At 43.6% G+C, this 18,244-nt stretch overlaps 2 protein-coding genes across 2 annotated transcripts; both read right to left on the bottom strand.

Annotated features, from left to right (window-relative positions):
- Positions 1–290: 290 nt before the first annotated feature.
- Positions 291–12,550, bottom strand: LOC122786827 (dynein axonemal heavy chain 3-like). Its single transcript, XM_044053323.1, has one exon. The coding sequence runs from the start codon at positions 12,548–12,550 to the stop codon at positions 797–799; it is 11,754 nt and encodes a 3,917-aa protein (XP_043909258.1). The 3' UTR covers positions 291–796.
- A 2,561-nt stretch (positions 12,551–15,111) lies between these two features.
- marcksl1b (MARCKS-like 1b) lies at positions 15,112–17,933 on the bottom strand. The gene is made up of 2 exons (XM_044053413.1): positions 17,590–17,933; positions 15,112–16,559 (listed from the first exon to the last, which is right to left on the bottom strand). Exons 1-2 carry the CDS (start codon positions 17,707–17,709, stop codon positions 15,984–15,986), a joined length of 696 nt encoding a protein of 231 aa, XP_043909348.1. The 5' UTR covers positions 17,710–17,933; the 3' UTR covers positions 15,112–15,983.
- Positions 17,934–18,244: the final 311 nt, after the last annotated feature.

Here is an 18,244-nt window from a genome sequence, read left to right as displayed (position 1 = left end):
TTTTTACCAGATTTTTTTCGGGGGCTATTTTTACAAAAAAAAATTCCAGGGTCCGTTTTTATGACATTGTTTTTACATTATTTGTGTGTGTGATCCAAGACCAGAGTGAACATCAGTGCTCGAATTGAACGGTGGCGACAACTGAAAGTCCAGAAAGGGCTGCAAAGTGATGACATGGTGGCCCCGTTTCTACAGGACAGGTAAGTTAAATTTGTCTTTGTGATTTTTTTTTGGGGAAACAACGCTGTCAACGCTTTGTGATACTGTTATTAAGCACTGATGTTGGGGCATTTACTGTACCGGTGTTAAAACAAACTACTAGTTAGTTGGTCTCACCTGTCGGTTGCTTGGTGCTCTCATACCTTTTTCTTAAAAAACACACAAATCTGGCCAGTACCAAACCATGTCTCTGTTCAATGTTGAAGGCAAGAATTTCTTCTCCAGTCATTCCCCACAAATTTTGATTTACTTCAAAAATAGTGTTGTATACATTTTTATGTATGTACATTCCTAACATGTTCATCTCTACAAGGTGCACATAAAAGTATTTTTTACAGTACAGAAAATCTATGACAAACTGTTATCAGGTAATCTGAAGGTGGAACATTCTTATTTAAAAATAACGGACAGATAAGAACAGTTCATGTCCACACGTATTTGTTCTTTAATGGTCGATGAAGGGGAATCTTCAGATGAAAGATAAAAAATAAAAATCATCTTATTCCCCTTCTTTGTCTTCCTTACCATATTCTTCCTCATCTATCTGGTCTCCACCTTGAAACACAGCAGCTTGTTACTAGTCATCCAGCTGGCAGAGGCATGCCACTCCACGGTTAACCCAGTGCTTTTGTGGCTTGTCGGAGGGCAATTCGATAGACATTACATAGTTGGTGGAATGGCCTGTGGTGGACAAGGTCCCTCTGCGAGCACTGGTTTTGTAAACAGGAGAAACATATATGTTTTCATGCTTAAATTTGGACATCTCTCCAGGTTTAAGCTTGATGATGGGTAAAGTGTCAAAGAGAATCTTGGGGAGGGACTCCCCAATGAACATGCTCTCTCTGTCCCAGCGTGCACCTTCCATGAAAAGGCCTTTAACATAGGCTCCATCCTCTGGCTTCTCATCCATGTGTTTCTCTTCTTTGGTTACCTCATATTCAAAGCCGATGAAGTCAATAGGAATGGTATACTTCCTGGCAAAATTCTGAGACACTCCCGTAAGGAATGACTGAGTGAAATAAAATCCAGAAAGCCAAAAGACTGACGGCGGACCTTTATCTATCCAGTCTTGTAGGAATTGCAGTCTGGCTAACAGATCAGTCACGTAGCTCCCCAATGGTTTGAGAGAGGGGTATGACTTGGCTGCCCACATAGCAGGCACCTTGCCCACCAGCATGCTGTTAAAGATGTCTTCAAGCTCAGAAGACATAACAATCTGGCCTTTCAAAGCTTTTTTGATGTTCACCAGACTTTCCCGCACCACAATTGTGAGTCTATTGAAGCGGATTATCTCCTGCCTCAAAACAGTATTCATAGATTCCTCATATACGACAGGGTATTTTTCGATCACCATTTGTGTGTCAAAGTCTGCTGGCAACTTGGAGAGGATGTCTTCTGCAAGCTCATCTACTACTTCCTGAGGAGACTTAGCCCCACCTCCCATCTGTCTTGGCATAGTTAATAGTACTCCTCCCAGGAGCAGATTGGTTTCTTGATTGTCTTTTGTGATGTCAGCATTGCTGTGAAGTCCAAAAACACAAGGATCGGGACAAATTGGAAGACTGCGAATGTAGTCAATGTATGTCTCGTAGGGTCCGTGAGCTGGAATGTGATACAGATTTCCCTCACACAGATTGTAGCATTCCTGCCGTATCACCTCCCAATTGTAGAAGATGGACAGGAGTGACAGCAGCAGACGTCTGTCTTTGTCATCGGTCACCCTGCCTCCATAGTTGCATTCTCCTGTGAGGTATGTGAGGGCTGCCAGTGGAACCTCCTCATACTCATCCAGGAACATCTGGATCTGCCTGATGCTGATCCTCAGGTCAGACTCATTAAACTCGTATGGAATATTCCAGCCTAGAGGCCCAAAGTTCCTCCTTTCCTGTACCAGTGCATGGAAGAAGGTCAGACCAAACAAGAGCTTTTGCCAAGTTTCTTGTTTTTTGGAGCTGACAAAGAAGGCAGGATCAGAGATGGGGTGACTCTGGTAAGAGCGCATCAGGTTGGCTCTTATTCCTTTAGGTGGCTCATTTGTCATCTTCAGCCCATTCTGCAGAATACTAACTGGGAACTTGTCAGAAGGATAACTAGTTAACCACAACCTAAACTTGGAGCTTGTGTTCTCTGGGGTGATGGTTACTTCACAGATCCTCTCGAGAGCGGGCATCCAGCTGGTGGCCAGGTGACAGTTTTGTAGCACCACCCATGTGCCCTTTTTGATGGCTTTGTTAATCATCTGAGCCGCTATGGGTCCCTGTCCCTGCCCAAGGGAAATGGTTTGGGTCCTACTGCCCCCCATTTCAAGGTCATCAGCAAACTTCAACAGACCTGCAGTTGGATCAGAGCCTGGTGACAACACAAAGATGAGAGGAGAGCAGCAGTTTGAGTCTTTGTAGCTCTCTGCCAAGTCAAAATTGGGTGGTTCAATGAAAGCCTGTCCCATGTTAGCTACAATAAAATCCTGCACAGCTGGAACCAGTTTATCTGGCCTGAAGCATCTGATCACAACCATTCGATCCATCCCGACCAAATCACTCCACTTGTCAGGCAACTGCTCCTTATGAGGATGCCCTGAGTCATAAAGCCTCTTCCATTCATCTATTTTGTCATTGACATGTTCAAAGAAACCATGCAGGTTTGGCAGTTTAGAGCCCATGACAATCTCAGTCCAAGATTTTTCAGATAGCCACTCTGGAGCAGGGTTAGGATGTGGATTATCCAAAGCAACACCACCTGTTAAAAGGAAGTGCCAAACTTGGTCGTCAACCTCGCCTTTACCCTGCATTATGCCTACAGTGAGTAGCAGGGAAAATAGCAACTTATCCTTTTCAAAAAGTGAGCGGCAGACATTTTTATAGATGCAGAGAGTAAAGTGTTCAGCAATGTTGTCAATTCTTTCATTCACATCATCACTCTTCGGGCTCTCAGCAATGGAATATAGGTAGAGGTGGAAGAACCAGGTCAAGGAGTACTGATACATGGGTTCAATGTTGGCCAGTGTTGAGATGCAGAAAAACAAGACGGAGGAGTGCTCTGCCACGGAACGATAGCCCATACGGGTGTCATCAATTTCTTTCTCTGTGACACTGGCAATTTGTTGCTTTTTAGAGATCTCCTCTGAGAGAATCTTGGAAGAAGACAAGATCTTAACCGCACCCTCGTCCTCCAGGATGTTGCCCTCAGAAGAGGAAAGGACTTGCAAGATTTTATCCTCAATTTCCTTTAGCTGTTTGCTGTTGGCTGCACTCTCAAGAATGAGTTTGTTCTTCTTCTCTTCAAGTTCAGGCCTCTCCTTGGCCACTACAAGACCCAAAAGCTGGTCCTGTAAGCCTTGTGGCGTGATCATAAAATTCAGAATACAGACTTTGGCAGCTACTTCAGGAAGATAGTGAGGGTTCCTCAGACCAGTAGTCATGTAGAATTTGAATTCTTTAGAATATTCCACAATATTCTCACCTACTTTCATGTACTCCACACCATGCTGTTTGAAGGTCTGCTTTAGTAACACAGGCTCAAGTACAGGTTGAAGTTCCTCTCTAACATTCTCCAAAAGAACAGGATTACCAAACTGAATGCAGTTCTCCAGTGTCCTCACATAGTTATCATCTGATAGTTTGATGACAGAGAGCTTATTTGCCTTCTCCATGTTCTTGATCCATTTGTTTGCTTGACCTTGAGGGTCTATCATTAGGGGCCATCGACGGGAGTTAAAGGCAATGATACCATTGTCTGTTGAGAAGGAGTCCACTGGCAGCCCAGCAATCTGCCATGCTCTGATGGCCACCTGGTTACCCAGAGTGGTGCTGAGGGTGAAGTCCCCAGAGCAAGGGATTTTCTTCTCTTGGCACACTGTGTGCCAATTTTCCTGACATGTTGTACGGAACTCTACAGTAAATGCCCCAAGGTAGGATATAGTTCCTGAGGAAAGGAGTATGTCACCTGTCAGGTTGGTGTATGTAATCCCAAGCTGCCTTGCAGCCTCTGTCCATCTGTCTTTCTCACCACCCAGTCCGCCAATTAGCTTCTCTGCCCTGTCCAGCTTCTCAGAACACAATTTAATGTTGTTTTCAAGCTCTTTCTTCTTCTCAATCATTTTTGCCAAGTCTTTATTCAAGCTCTCCAGTCTGTCCACTACTTCTTTCAGCTCAGCTTGCTTCACAGCCAAAGTTTCCATTTGCTCTGCCACCTCTTCCTCAGCTTGCTTCAATCTCTCCTTCTTTGGTGCTACAACTTTGGCTACACGCTCATACACTTCCATTGCCCGCACCCACTTACAGAGACCCTCACAAGCCGATGACACATTTTTAATAACAGAGGGATGGAAGTCGGGGTTGTCAATATACTTGTCTCTGATTTTCTTGATGTAAATGGCAGGGATGTTGTCTCTGTCATAGGTTTTGAGACTTTCCAAAAACTTCTGGTCTGCTAGGAGTTTCTTGGAAGGGCCCCAGAATTCTTCAACCATCTTACCAGAGCCACTTGGATCCGGTTTTTTCTCAGGTTTGATGCCCTTCATGATACAGATGGACTCCATGACTAGTTTAACTGGACCAGGTGGGTTCTTCATCGACTTAACTTCTGTGATATGAGCAGGTTTTAAGGTATTTAAGGCTGACAGGGCAGCTTCTAGAGCAGGCAATGCTTCTGCCAGGTCTTTCTCACAGTCATCTTTTATTTCTGATGCTGCTTCTGCTGCATCATTAGCCACTTTCTCATCAGCAGTCACAACTTCTTTTTTGGCATCCACTTCGACTGTTTCTCCCTCAATCTTGATCATCATCTGATCTGTCTCAGCTGAAGTCTTGATAAGGTCTGGCTGCAAGTCTGTCAGCTCCTGCTGCATTTCTGACACCTGGGACGCAGCAAAGTCCAGTTTCTCAAGACCAACAATATATCGGTTCCTGGCAGTGTCAACTTCATCCCTCTTATCGCCAAGAAGATTCTTAAATGTGAGAATGAGTTCAAGGTAGGAAGTGGGTGTGACATAGTTGTGTCTCCTTAATCTGGAAAAGAATGCCTGGGACAAATCCACGACACTTGTCTGGAAGTTCTTGCACATTTCCACCACCTCTAGTCTGACTTCACTCTCCATTTCCACATCTTCTAAGAACTTGTGGGCCACCATCTCCAGAGCATCAGTTGGCCATGCATGAAACCAGTCAATGGTGCAACAGTTGATGAGGGAGGGGAACATTCTAAGACGGTTCCTAAATGCATCACCAATGGGGCTCATGGCTAGCACGATATGAAGGTTTGACTTCACACGGTCGATAAAGAAGTTGTACAATGATAGTGGAGAAGAATCAATCTTTTTGCCTTCCATCCGGGCGATTCCTTGAGCTTTCTCAAGGATTTCTGCACGTTCATCAGAAGGAAAGATGTTTGGCACATCACCAGTATTAAGCAGCATGTTGACATCCTCCAACATGGCCTCATCCTTAATTTGGCTGTCATTAAACAGGAAAACTGAATTATTGCCTTCAACACCTGCTTTAAGCATCATCCGTTTCAGGTCATCTCGCCAGTCTGACATGGTGTAGCTTTTGGTCAGCTCAATTTGGAACAAGGTGTAATCATTGATAAAGGTACCCAGCTTTGTGGCACTCTGGCGCCCTGAACCCCCGATGCCGACGAGCAGAAGGTGGCCGTTGTCTTGTTTCAGCACACGGCAAATGCGGGAAATGTGCTCAATGGCAAATTTGAACATAACAAGAGACATGGGTGTCTTGCTGCAGTTGTTGTACTCTTCCAGGTAGGTCTCCATAACGTCTTGCAATAAATTCAAGTCTGTGATTTCATCATAAACCTTGATGTCTGAATCAGGCATGGCATAGTCACCAAAGAACAAGCTTCGGATGCACTCATCCACGACATTGCCATCTTCACTGAGGTGGCCCAGGAGCTGTTCCATGCTCTGCCTGAAAAACTTCATAGTTCTCTCTTTGACAATGTTAAAGAATGTTTCTTTGTCATCTTCGCTAATGAGACGGTCATAGAAAACACGGTAGATCTCATGGATCCACAGGCGGATCAGTTTGTCTTCTGCCTTCATGTGTGTGTGTGGAGCCAGGAGTACACCTCGTACGACTCGAGCAAAGTCTCGCAGGTTAAAGATGTAGTGGGATTTAGATGGGGTGGGCAGGAAATATTTTATGGCATCCTGATAGACTGTCATTGTTGCCTGGACCATGGTCTTGCCCAACTCAATGAAAGAGACATCAAACCCTTTGCTAAAGTGCCAGTCAGTGATGCAACCAAATATCTTAGACAGTGTTTCATCATCAAAGCAATCAATTGTGATGATGTTCAGATGTCGTGTGAAACGCCCTGTAATGTCATTCCTCCCACCACCAGGAGGCCCCATTGCAGACATAAATAGCACATCCACTATGTTCTGCCTGGAGGTGTCCTTCCTGTCATACCAGTGGCGGTGATCAATCCACTGCCTTAACAGTTCAATTGGGGGTTGGGCACCATAGATTTCTTTAGCTGGCATGTTCAGATCATCAACATAAATGACACACTTTTTTCCTGAAGGTGGTCCAAATGTGCCCTTTTTCCTTCGGTCCAGTTTTGCCATGATGATATCTTGTGTTTGATTTGCTGAGGTGCGGGCTGAGAAATTGATACAGTTTGGAGTATACTGCTCCTTTGGTAGCATTTCCAAAAAGCTGTTGTTTATGACTGATTTTCCAGTTCCAGTGGGCCCCACAAAAAGCATGGGTATTTCATGTGACAGGTATGTGTGCAGGAAATACAACTGACGTGCTGTCTCCATGGTGGGTATAATGAGGTCTGACACATTAGCTCCAGGTGCAATGGCACTCTCTTCTTTTGTGATTAAATCAGTCCATACATTCCACTCCCCTTGTCCCTTTTTGTGTAAGTAGAAGTCATAGACAGAGCCTGACTCAGGGAACATGTTTTTCTTTTTGAGTGTAAAACTCTTAGGCCGTTTGTGGTTTCCGTTTTTGCCAATTACCAGGTTACGGTAGAAGACATCAAATTTCTTACGACTGTCCCCAGTGATGGTTCCACCGAGACTCCATACAGCTGAAAACAAAAACAGACATTGTAGCCACACAATTATCTGCTGGCTGGATAATGTCTGTGCACCCTTGTTTCCTGATGCCCCGATTTCATCCATCAAGCAAGTATACAGATTCATTAGACTATGGACCAAGTGGATAGGAGATGTTTGAATCACAAAGCGACACTCACAGTCTATAAAATCCAGACAGGGTGGAACTAACCAATCAAACAGGTCAGAGATCATTGCTTTATGTTTTGTTTTCAGCTTTTTGGGCAGAGTGTTCATGTAAGAGTCTCTGAGAGGAGTCCAGCCCAGCTGTTCAGGTTCCATGTAGATCATTCCACACCTACTGACGGTAGCCGGGGAGGCTTGCTCCAGGTCAGCAGGTTCAAAGATAAGACTCATTTTAGCACTCATCTGTATAATCTCACCACTCATCAGACAAAGCTTCTTGTTGTCATCCAGCACAGTGTTCATATTCTCAATCCAAACAGCATCAATAGGTCCATCAAAAATAATCCACTGCCGATTTTCTGAGGTGGACATGGCCTGGTTTCTGTAGGTGGTGGCCAGGACACCATCAGACCACTCATGGCTGACAGGATCAAAGCAGCCGTACAGTTGGCCCATGGTAATTGATTTAGGGTTGATGATCTGGTGGCTCACAGCAAACTCATCCATCAGCTTGGCTTCATAAAGGTCTCTCAGAGCAGCTGCAAGAACCTTATAAGAACAGGTTTTTCCTCCAAGAGGGTCTCCTACTATCATGAAGCCATGGCGTACCAACATCATCTCATACACCTGGATAATTTTGCCAACAAACCATGAGACGGGCTGGAGGTTGAACTTAGCAATGTTGTCATTGAGAGCCTTGAGAAGGAGATCATAGTCTGGTTTTGGAAGTACAACCCCTGGAAATAAATCAGAGATGATACCCTGAAACAGAGGCACATCCTGTGCCAGGAACTTGGCCATGTTGACATCCATCAGCGCCCGGAGCAACAGCACACTCTCATCCTCGTCCAGGTACTTTAGTTTCAAATTTCCTGCTGCAGTCAGCACAGACTTCACAGCTCGCATACCATAGTCATAGTGGTGCTGGGAGGAAAGCTGCTCAGAGCACAAGCGATACGTGGCCACAATTTTCTGAGCCAGGCTCCGAGATTCAATGAAGCCCATGGAGTATAAAGAGATCTCTGCAATGAGACCATAGTCTGGAACCATCATAGCCACTGTGCGGAAAAGAGCCTTCAAGTTGTCAGGGAGTTCAGCCCTGCCAGCATAACCAGGGTTCATGGTGATGAAGACATTGCAGGTTGGGTTGAGTGACAGCTCTGTTCCCTCAAACATAAAAGTCTTCAGATCCTTGGCAATGGCCTGTTGTATACAGAGGATCTGCTGAGCCACCACAGAAAGCACCTCTACCTCAATACGATTAAACTCATCAAAACAGGCCCAAGCTCCAGACTGGGCCAGCCCTTTGAAAAATTTACTCATGGCTTTGTAGTCCAAGCCATCAGAACAGTTGAAAACAACACACTGTTTAGCCAAAGCTTTTGCCAGATCTTTTGTAGTCTCGGTCTTGCCAGTTCCAGCTGGACCCTCTGGAGCTCCTCCTAAGTTAAGCTTCAAGGCTCCCATGAGGGTTCTGTAACAGCGGTCTGTAAGGGGTGTGATGACCAGACGAGGGGAGTTTCCTAGATATTCATAGCCATATTTCACACACGTAGTTATCATGCGCAGCATCACTTCCTCATTCTCCCAGAAGTAACGCAACTGAGAAATCCAAGCAAAGTCATTTAGCGTGGACACGCAATCCTCGTCTAAATTTGCCACAACATCTCGGGCATGAACATCAATAACAATGAGGGCACCAAGGGTCATTCTTGCCCCTCCTGGGAGTGCCCCACGTACCAACCCCACAATGTCAGCAATTTGGGAGTTACACTTTTCAACATAGGTAGGCAGGGAGTTTGTATTGATAGCTTCAGACACTTCACTTGTCCAAAAGATGGAGGAAGCACAAATGACAACTTGGCCTGGCCACTGCAACACCCACTCTTTTCTAGGCAGCTCTGCATACTGTTTCACACCTTGATGAATAACATGTCGAACACTCACGAGCATTTGATGTTCCACCTGCAGTAGCCACTTCTCCACCATTCCGTTGGCATCGGCAGGATTAATCATTTCGGTGAAGGGCACAGTTTCCTTTTCAGAGCTGATTATGCCTAGGATCTCCATGTTTTCTGAGAACTCCAGTTTTGCGATGCCCTCAAAGCATTTTTTCAGGTGAGGTTGGACACACAGGGGGTCTTTGGTCTGTGACAAAATCTCTAGCAGCTCATCGTTTGACAGAAAGAAGAACCTTGGGAAAAAGAGCCTCTTCTTTTCCAGGTAGGTATTCAGGCCTTTTTGGATATCATCAAGAAGCACATTGGACTCCTGCAGGCGTTCCAGCATGTTGGGTTGGTCTGTAGCCACCAGCACATGTGTATCTCTAACAGCCCCTGCAATGATATTCTTATAGCAGGTGTCCACAATTCCAAACTTGCGTCCCTCCTCAGGCATCTGCGCAATGATATCCTCGGAACTAAAGATGGGTTCGAGGTAGAGCCAAGTGGCCTGACACTTCAGCATGGTGTCTAAGATGTCCTGCATACTCACCAGCTTGGTCTCCCATTCTTTACATTCTGTCTCTATTGGCTTAATAAAAGGAGAAGCTTTCATGGTCTGTGTCTTCATAATGTTGTCATCTAGAAGCAGTTGGATGTCATCCACAGCAGATACAATTTTGTATTCTGTATCTCTGTATTGAGTGAGAGAGAAGTGGAGGTCAGCCCAGTCATTTTTCATGTTCTCCAAGGCTTTTTCAAGAGAGTACTCCTTACTGGCTAATGCACCAATTTCTTCCAACTGATCAGCAAAGTTGGAGAGCCCCAGGTCTAACATGTCCATCAGTGAGCTTTTCTTGTTTGGTTTAACTTTAAACCCCACAGTGCTGCTAATCATTTCCCAGTGGTGGACTTTGATGCCTGGGTTACAAATGGTTGTCAGGATGGGTAGGTGCTTCTTGAACTTGTCTATTTTGCTTTTGCAGTTTTTGGTCATGCCGCAAAGCCCAGGAAGATCAGAAAAAGACTTGTTCAATTTATGCATTGTCCTCCACATGGAATCCAGCTCATCAGAAATGCTTTCAGCATTTAGATCTTGAAAGGGACCATTCATCCATACTTCTGAATTGATCTCAAACTTTAGAGCTGTTCTCCAGAGCTGTTCATGAGGTTGTTTGTTAGATATTAGAACTTGCAGCTCAGGGAATTGTGTTTGCTCCTGGTCCAGCATTCCCTGCTGCCTGTTGATATCTTCTAGTTCAAAGACAGCAGACTCAAGGTTGGAGGTGATTTCAGAGAGAGCCTGCACATTCTCTTTTATCTCCTCCATGCTCATCCCTGCTTTCTCTTTAAAAGCCAGTATCTCTTTGTCCACACACTTCAGCCTCTTGTCAAACTCTTCAATCCGCCTTTGAAGATTTTCTTCAACTCGTTCTCTCATGGCAGCCAGACGGGTCTTGCTGTCATCAAGCTCAGTCAGGATCTGTTTCGGCCACTGAAAAACACGGGCATTCAGCTTTATGTCATCAGATGACAGAGTGGCATAATCCAGAAGGAAGAGGAGGCGGTGTTTTGCTTCATCAATCTCATCTTTCAGATTTTGAAGTGTCTCTTCAGTGGTCTCTCTAATGTACTGGTAAAGAGACACTACTTCCTCTGTAGTTTCTGGGGTACCTCTGAGTGTAGCAGTAATATCCTCATACTTTTGACAGATCCCCTTGTTAAGCTCTCGGTTCTCTTCCACTTCAAACTTTACAATCTTTCCTTTCAGTCTCTTACACTGATAATCCATGTCTTTATTTAGCTTGCCTGAATCTAGACGAAACATAGACATATGCACTGTGACAGGCAATGAGGCAACCTCCTTCAATGCGTCATTTATGTTCTCAATTTTGCTGGTAAAATCGCATAATGAATGCTTTTCTTTGAGGAATACTGTTATCTCCTGCTCTGCTGAATTGTCCAGTAGATCGCTGTATTTTTGATACACTTGCAAATACTTTTTAGGTCCAAAAGTGTTTCTGTTGAAAATGTCCTCAATTTTGTTGAAAACTTCTGTAACCGACAATTCCTCAGGCTTCACAGTGCGTAGGTACAAGTTTTTGGGATCTGGAAAGTTGCATGTCACCCTTGGCAGCTTCTCAGCACTCTTGAGAATTTCCACAAAGGCTCTATGGATGATCACCCAACATTCCTTCAAGCTTGGATAGAGGTTAACGCCATGCTCCTCCACTTGTAACTTAACCAGCAGAATCTGAGCATGCACATATTTCACCTCATCAAACACATCGCCAAAATCATTGCCCTCCTCATGGACTATGAAGAAATTGAGCAAGTCCTGTAATGATTTTATGACCAGGCTTCGAAGCTGCAATGACATGTGAGCAGCCACACAGTTGAAAAACCTCTGCTCACGAACTGGAGACATCTGCTCATTCTGGTGTATGAGAGGAAACCACAGGTCATTAAAGTTTTCAAAAAGTGCTGCACATTGAGGCAGCCACTTTTGGACAAGTTCTTCTCTGGTATTTTGGCACTGTTTTTGGACAAAAGCATCAAAGTCAGATGGCAGGAGAGGGAGGTTGGCAGAGATAAGATCTTCCAGTCTGACAAATCTCAAGGATGAGAAACTGTCTCGCCATATATCTTCAAGCATTATCATAATGTGATTGACAGCAAACAGATGATGGCTTTGCCACTTGCGGATCTTCCTGTAAGTAGCTGACCAAGGCACTGGTGCACGGATCACCCTCCTCGGAAAGGGCTGGGGAATGCTGGATATGGACAGTCGCTGGCACTCTAATGAGTCAGTCAGAACATAGTCCACAATACCCTTCTTGATACTGCAGTAATAATCTTTTTTAACCTCCTCTTCCAAGTTAGCTCTGACTGTCTGGATATATTTACTACTGTCCTCAGAGTCCGGAGGCAATTGACGCCAGATGTTCATCTTCTGCCTGTAAGGTTGTGGGACCACTGCTGAGTCGGGGATACCAGTGGTGACATAGTACATATACCTTTCTAGATCGCTGTCAGTAGGTTTTACTTGCGCGTCTCTTGCCTTCTCCTCTTGGCTGTAAATGATGGCCAGCTGTTGTGAAGGACTCATAGGCTGTGTTCTGTAAAAATAGTCAGTGGGAGTATAACGGTAAATCAGCTCTTTATAAGGAACTGCCACCATCTTTGATTCGGGTTGGAAAATAGGTGGGTATGGGCTACTCGTGACTCTTTTTTGTGTGCTTGCTCTCTTCTGAATCACATTAGAGGTGGGGCCATCCTTCATCTGCTTCTGTTGTTTCATCCTGCTCAGTAAAATGATAGAAAACTTTCAATCAGTGTTTTTAACTTTATGGCACTTGGTAGTGCAGGCTGTTTATGTGTTTTCTCTTTTCTTTCGCCTTATTATTCACACGACATCATCCTCCGAGACCGGTGGTCGTGCTGTAGTTATTTACCTTTCCATAATTTTTGTTTGTTTAGAAAGGCATCAAAAGCCTTTAATGTGCGGTGACATAATCATGACATCATAGTTTTTAATGCTGATGTAGTTTAAAAGCAAATATAATCTATATATAGATAGATAGATATAGACATACTATATATATCTGTATCTATACGTGTATGTACGTATATATATCTTTGTAAAAAAAATATGGAGGGCAGCATTACTCCTCTCAGTGTACAGTCTAGTGGAAATTATTACTGAAATTAAATTATTGAAGAATATGATTGTATAGATATGGAGTTGTTGAATATTTAATGGTGTAAAGTAACAGACATGGTACTGGAATATTACGGTTACATGCATTGGAATTATAATGATTGCCTGCAGTTTTTCAGTGAGGTTCAAAGGATCCATAGACGGGACTATCAGGGGCAGCAGTGTTGATCATTCTGGTGTGGATGCCGGATTTCCTTATTATGTTTTCTCCAAGTTGGAGTTTGGACTTTAGAGATGTTTTGCTCATACATTCCTCAGCAGAGCTTCCCTGTATGAGACAGTTTACCATGCTTCCCTGAGTTTTATTAGGAGTTATACACTCTGTCCACACGTAAGCTGTACGTAAAAACGTATGTTTTTATTAATGGTCCCTCTCTCTTCCTCCTGTCACACCCCTCCTTTCTATTCTACTCTTCAACACGTATCAGTGAGCTCTTGAGTGTTTTTGTTGCCTTTCAGGGCCCCAATCTAGAATTAGGCAATTAATGCTGTGGCATTAAGCTGCAATTGCAATTTCAGTACCATGTTTATTTGACTGCTCAAGGAGGACACTGTGGATAAACGTGACCAATTATTTCATGACATTTAATACAATCAGTCAGTTTGCTCTACATAAATATTTAATTTTGAAATGTACAGGTTTTTCATGCATTATTTCATCTAATACTGCTGTGTGCAGTAAGACTGGTTATGTCGTGAATTGATGCAGTCGTTCCTGATTATAAAAAGTAGTAGCAGACTACAGACGAGAAATCCAGACAATAAATGATCAGCTTTGTTGCACTACATCTAAGGCCACCAGATGACAGTGTAGGCTCACTTGTGTTTGAATGAGACTCCTACATCTCTGCAGACTATTGTCACCGCTAAATGAAAAATGCAGCATCTTTTGAGATCAGTCATTGAATCTTGTCTGTATGCAGAGCAACCACCACAGTGTTGCAGAAAACACTTATCATGGGGTGGGTCTACTTTCTATAAGGTTTTGGGAGAGATTTACACAGCGATTGTTTTTTCCTGCAATTTAATTTCATTTACTTTCAATGGGAATACTGTTATACAGTGGTTGACAAATGCATCTGCAACTGTGAGCTCTAGCTTTGTTTAAATAATTCAGAAATGTTTGGAGGTTGAGTCCAAACGTAGCTCAGATCTCAGCTCATCATATCACCATGTGAACTAGGTCAGCTCCCTTAGTGCAGGACTCAGTGCTCGGAGGCAGATTGCTTCCAAATGAGATGAATACTGTGTACATGAAGGAGAATAAGAAAGGTAATGGTGTAATGGTGATTATCTCAGGGTCACAAGACGAGTAGAGGTAATCGAGGGCCAGCGGTAATTGGCATTGAGTGTCCAGTTATCTCCTGTGTGGGTGTTCCTTATTTCATAGGCAATCACAGATTATGAAATCTGAGACATGTTCGGGGAATAATATGTGTAATAATTTCAATTTAGGTAAGAATTCAGGGCTTTTATTTTGAAAGTCTTTGGGCTGGGGCTGATAATTATATGAAAGAGTAGAATAAAACTGAATCGATGTCTAAGTTTTTTCTTTAAAGGTTGTAATTACTACTACAGTAGTCCTGGTGAATAGTAAAAAAGGAGAAGGGAGAAATAGGAGAAATCTGACCCCAGAAATGTTAGTAACATTGCATGAAATACCTTTACACACACACCAGGGGGAGTATTTCATGGCTTATGATTTCAACTGTTACTTCTAAAAGGTAGAATTTGTTAAATCTTTTATCAAAAAGCAATATATTACAGCTTTCAACCAGTTTTTGAGGTTCAAGGGAGGTAATAGTATATTTGCTTGAACTGTCATAGTTACATGAGCAGACAAAAACGATGATGTAAAATGTCACTTTTTGTCTTTTCAGTTGTTCCAAATACTGAATTTATTGGAGTTCCAATGTGTGAGACTAATTCTATGTGGCTCAAAACTCCTAATATGAATAAAAAGGCTCCACCATTTCATTGAAGTAATGCGTGGTGTAAATGACTGTGAAAGACACACGTACGGCAGGTAACCAACATTTATTTACCATTATCAACTTTACAATAAAACCAGTAACATCTGTCAACATTAGCAAAATAAAGAACAGAAATCAGTCCAATGTATTTACAAAGACAAAGCAGAATCAGGCTCACATACGACAGATAAACAACTCTGCTTCATATCAAACCGCAACAGTGAACATAGCAAGCTTAAGTGTTCTTTTTTTTCATAGTAAGGTAAAAATCAAAATTGTCTATTTTTTTTTTCTTTAAACAAACAAAGACATAGCTTCTCTGAATCTTTAAGATGGTTCTCTATAATACACCACAAAATACTTCAAATTTGGGTTAAAATATAGGAATGTAAAAAGTTGGCGAGTCTCTTAATTTTCTGATTTCATTTTTTTGTCTATATTAACAGTCACTTCAGGTGGTGGTGGTGTTCTAGGATCTCGTCTAGCTTCATTCCTTCAGCACGGAGGCACCTCCAGCTCAAATTTTTCAGGGAAAGATGCTTCGGCTCCATTCTTCTTCTTCAGCCATCCATCATCCATCTATACTTTGTGGTGTCAAATAGCTTGTGCTCTAGCCACTAAAAATCAGTTTTCCACATAGTGACCAACCCGCAGCCTAAAAACTCAGTCAAGGTCCAGATGTCAAGCAGTAACCAGGGAAGTGATCTAGTGAATCTAGTCTGTCCTCTTGTTATCATGACGAAAAGTGGCACGTCGAAGGAGTCTCTCACATACATGTGTATATATTTACATATACATATATCCATATACATATGTATACATATACACACATATATATAAATATATATATATACTTTAAATTTTCTCTCTCTCTTTCTTGCAAAACAGTTCACCCAGTTCATTGTGAGCTCACGGTAAAATCACTCTTTCTTTTCAGAAGGAGCAGGGGTCGAGCTGCTCTCCTCTGTTGGTTTTGTGGCCTCAGGGGCTGGAGCAGCTGCCTCCTTGGCCTCCTCCTTGGGGGCCTCCTCTTTCGCTGGGGCCTCCTCTGCCTTGGGGGTCTCAGCCGGAGCAGCAGCCACAGCAGCAGCAGCAGCAGCAGCCTCCTCCTTCACCTCCTCCTTCTTCTCCTCTGCTGGAGTGGTGGCTCCATTCTCAGCGGGCTTCTCCTCAGATGGCGCCGCAGCGGCGGCGGCAGCATCCGCCGCCGCTTCCTCTTTGACGGCCTCGGTTTTCTTGCTCTTCTTCAGGTTCAGCTTAAAGTTGAATGACTTCTTCAGGGAGAACTTCTTCTTCTTCTTCTTGGGGGTCTCCTTGGCAACAGCCTCGCCTTCGGGTTTGGCAGCCTCTCCATCTGCAGCGGGTGCTGGCTCGATGGCGTCGCCTCCCGCGCCTGCTTCAGGCTCCTTGGTCGCCTCAGCTGAGCCGTTGGTGGCAGCAGCGTCCCCGTCAGGCTTTGTGGAGACGTCGCCATTGGTTTTCACATGTCCATTCTCCTGGGGACACACGGAAGAAGAAGAAGAAAGGTGTCACAAAATAATCCATATGTCTCTAATGCTCAACCCTCTGACAAAGAATTAAAAAATAATAATAATTTACATGCATCAAAAATACAGTTTTTCTCGTGTGATTTCTCTTTTTTTTCTTTTCAGAGCATCGTCGTCAAGCTCGTCAAATTAACCACCGTGTCTCCTCACTCGGAGGCGACGCCTTGCAGTACTCTAATCAGGCGATAGGCGGCGGTAGTGCCTCACAGATCTCTGTGGGTACCAGACAGACAGCGGCTCAACAAAGAGACGGCTGGAGAAAAAAAAAACCACTTAATGTTGCAGTTATTTTAAATTTTAGAGAATTTAATTTTTCTTCTCCAGAAAAAACACACTAATGGAATGAAATGAACATAGTGCGAATAAGGAGGTTTGTGTGTGTGTGTGTGTGTGTGTGTGTGTGTGGAGGCGGTCATTTACATTCATAATGATCCAATAATGATCCCAAGAGTAAAAAAGAGACAAGAAAACCCCAATAATTATAACAATAAAAAAAACCGGTACAATCCAAATGTAGGGAATTCCCTGTTGTAAATGTATTAGATGAATCCAGACTGACAGCCAGGCTTGTGTTTTAAAGAAGGGAGGAGTAGTAGACTGTCTACGTGCGCTCATGCTGCCCCCTCCTCTCCTCTCTTCCCCTCCCCCCTCTCATCTCCCCTTTCTGCCTGGCACTATCACACGCGTTGTGCGGATTTATTTATTTATTTATTTGAATCTTTATTCACAGACAAAACTGAATTAAAAAATAACAATAACAAAAACGTGATCATTGAGGTGTTTCTTTGGTCATCAGCTGCAGACAGTGATGCTCCTGAAAGCCTCACCTGACATGTCCATGTCCATGTCCTCACAATTCCAAGTTGCATCAATTCAGCATCGACTACATTTGAAAAATACTAGCGTTTCTTTCCCCCCTTTTTTTAAATGAATGCACCTTTTTTTTTCTCTATAGGCATTGAAAGGTAATAATAATCACCTGTCCGTTGGTTTTGACAGCTGCAGCATCACCAGCTTCTCCTCCTCCAGCAGCAGCAGTTGCAGCAGCAGCGTTCCCCTCCGTGGCCACCTCTCCTCCTTTGGATGCCTGGGATCCCATTGTCTTCGGGTGAGTTTCGTTGAAAGCAAAAAAGGAAAAAACTTAAAAAAAAGAGTGCGATTATTATTATTATTCTTTTTTCCACTTGTTTTTTTTCGTCAATCCAGATCAAGTTACGTATCCAGCGGTGAAGCGGCGTTAAAGAGGTGTCTGTAAAGTCCCCTCGTTGGCTCCTGCGCTCACACTGGCAGACGGAGAGCCTCTAAACCCCGACACTGGTTGAACGCAACGCTTCAACACACTGTAAGTCGTAGGCGCCACCCTTGGGCGGGACTCTGCGCGAGTCTGACCAATCAAAGTCGCGTGTAAGGGCACGTCCAGCCAGCGCTGGCCAATCAACTCCGACCTCGTAATTGTCCCCGCCCCCTCCGGTAGACACCAATGAAATCAATTCAGCTCAACCAAAAATGTACAAGTGTTACTGTATCAACTGTAATTGTCATCACAAAGTTTTCAAATCATTAAATATCCATAATTAGTTTGCAGACAGACATGAGGGGTTTATAATTTAAGGAAACTTCCATTTAAAAATGCC

The sequence above is a fragment of the Solea senegalensis genome, linkage group LG20 (genome assembly GCF_019176455.1).
Source record: "Solea senegalensis isolate Sse05_10M linkage group LG20, IFAPA_SoseM_1, whole genome shotgun sequence".
NCBI lineage: Eukaryota > Metazoa > Chordata > Actinopteri > Pleuronectiformes > Soleidae > Solea > Solea senegalensis.
Note: the sequence above shows the minus strand (reverse complement) of the source record. Positions and strands in the feature narration are given on the sequence as shown.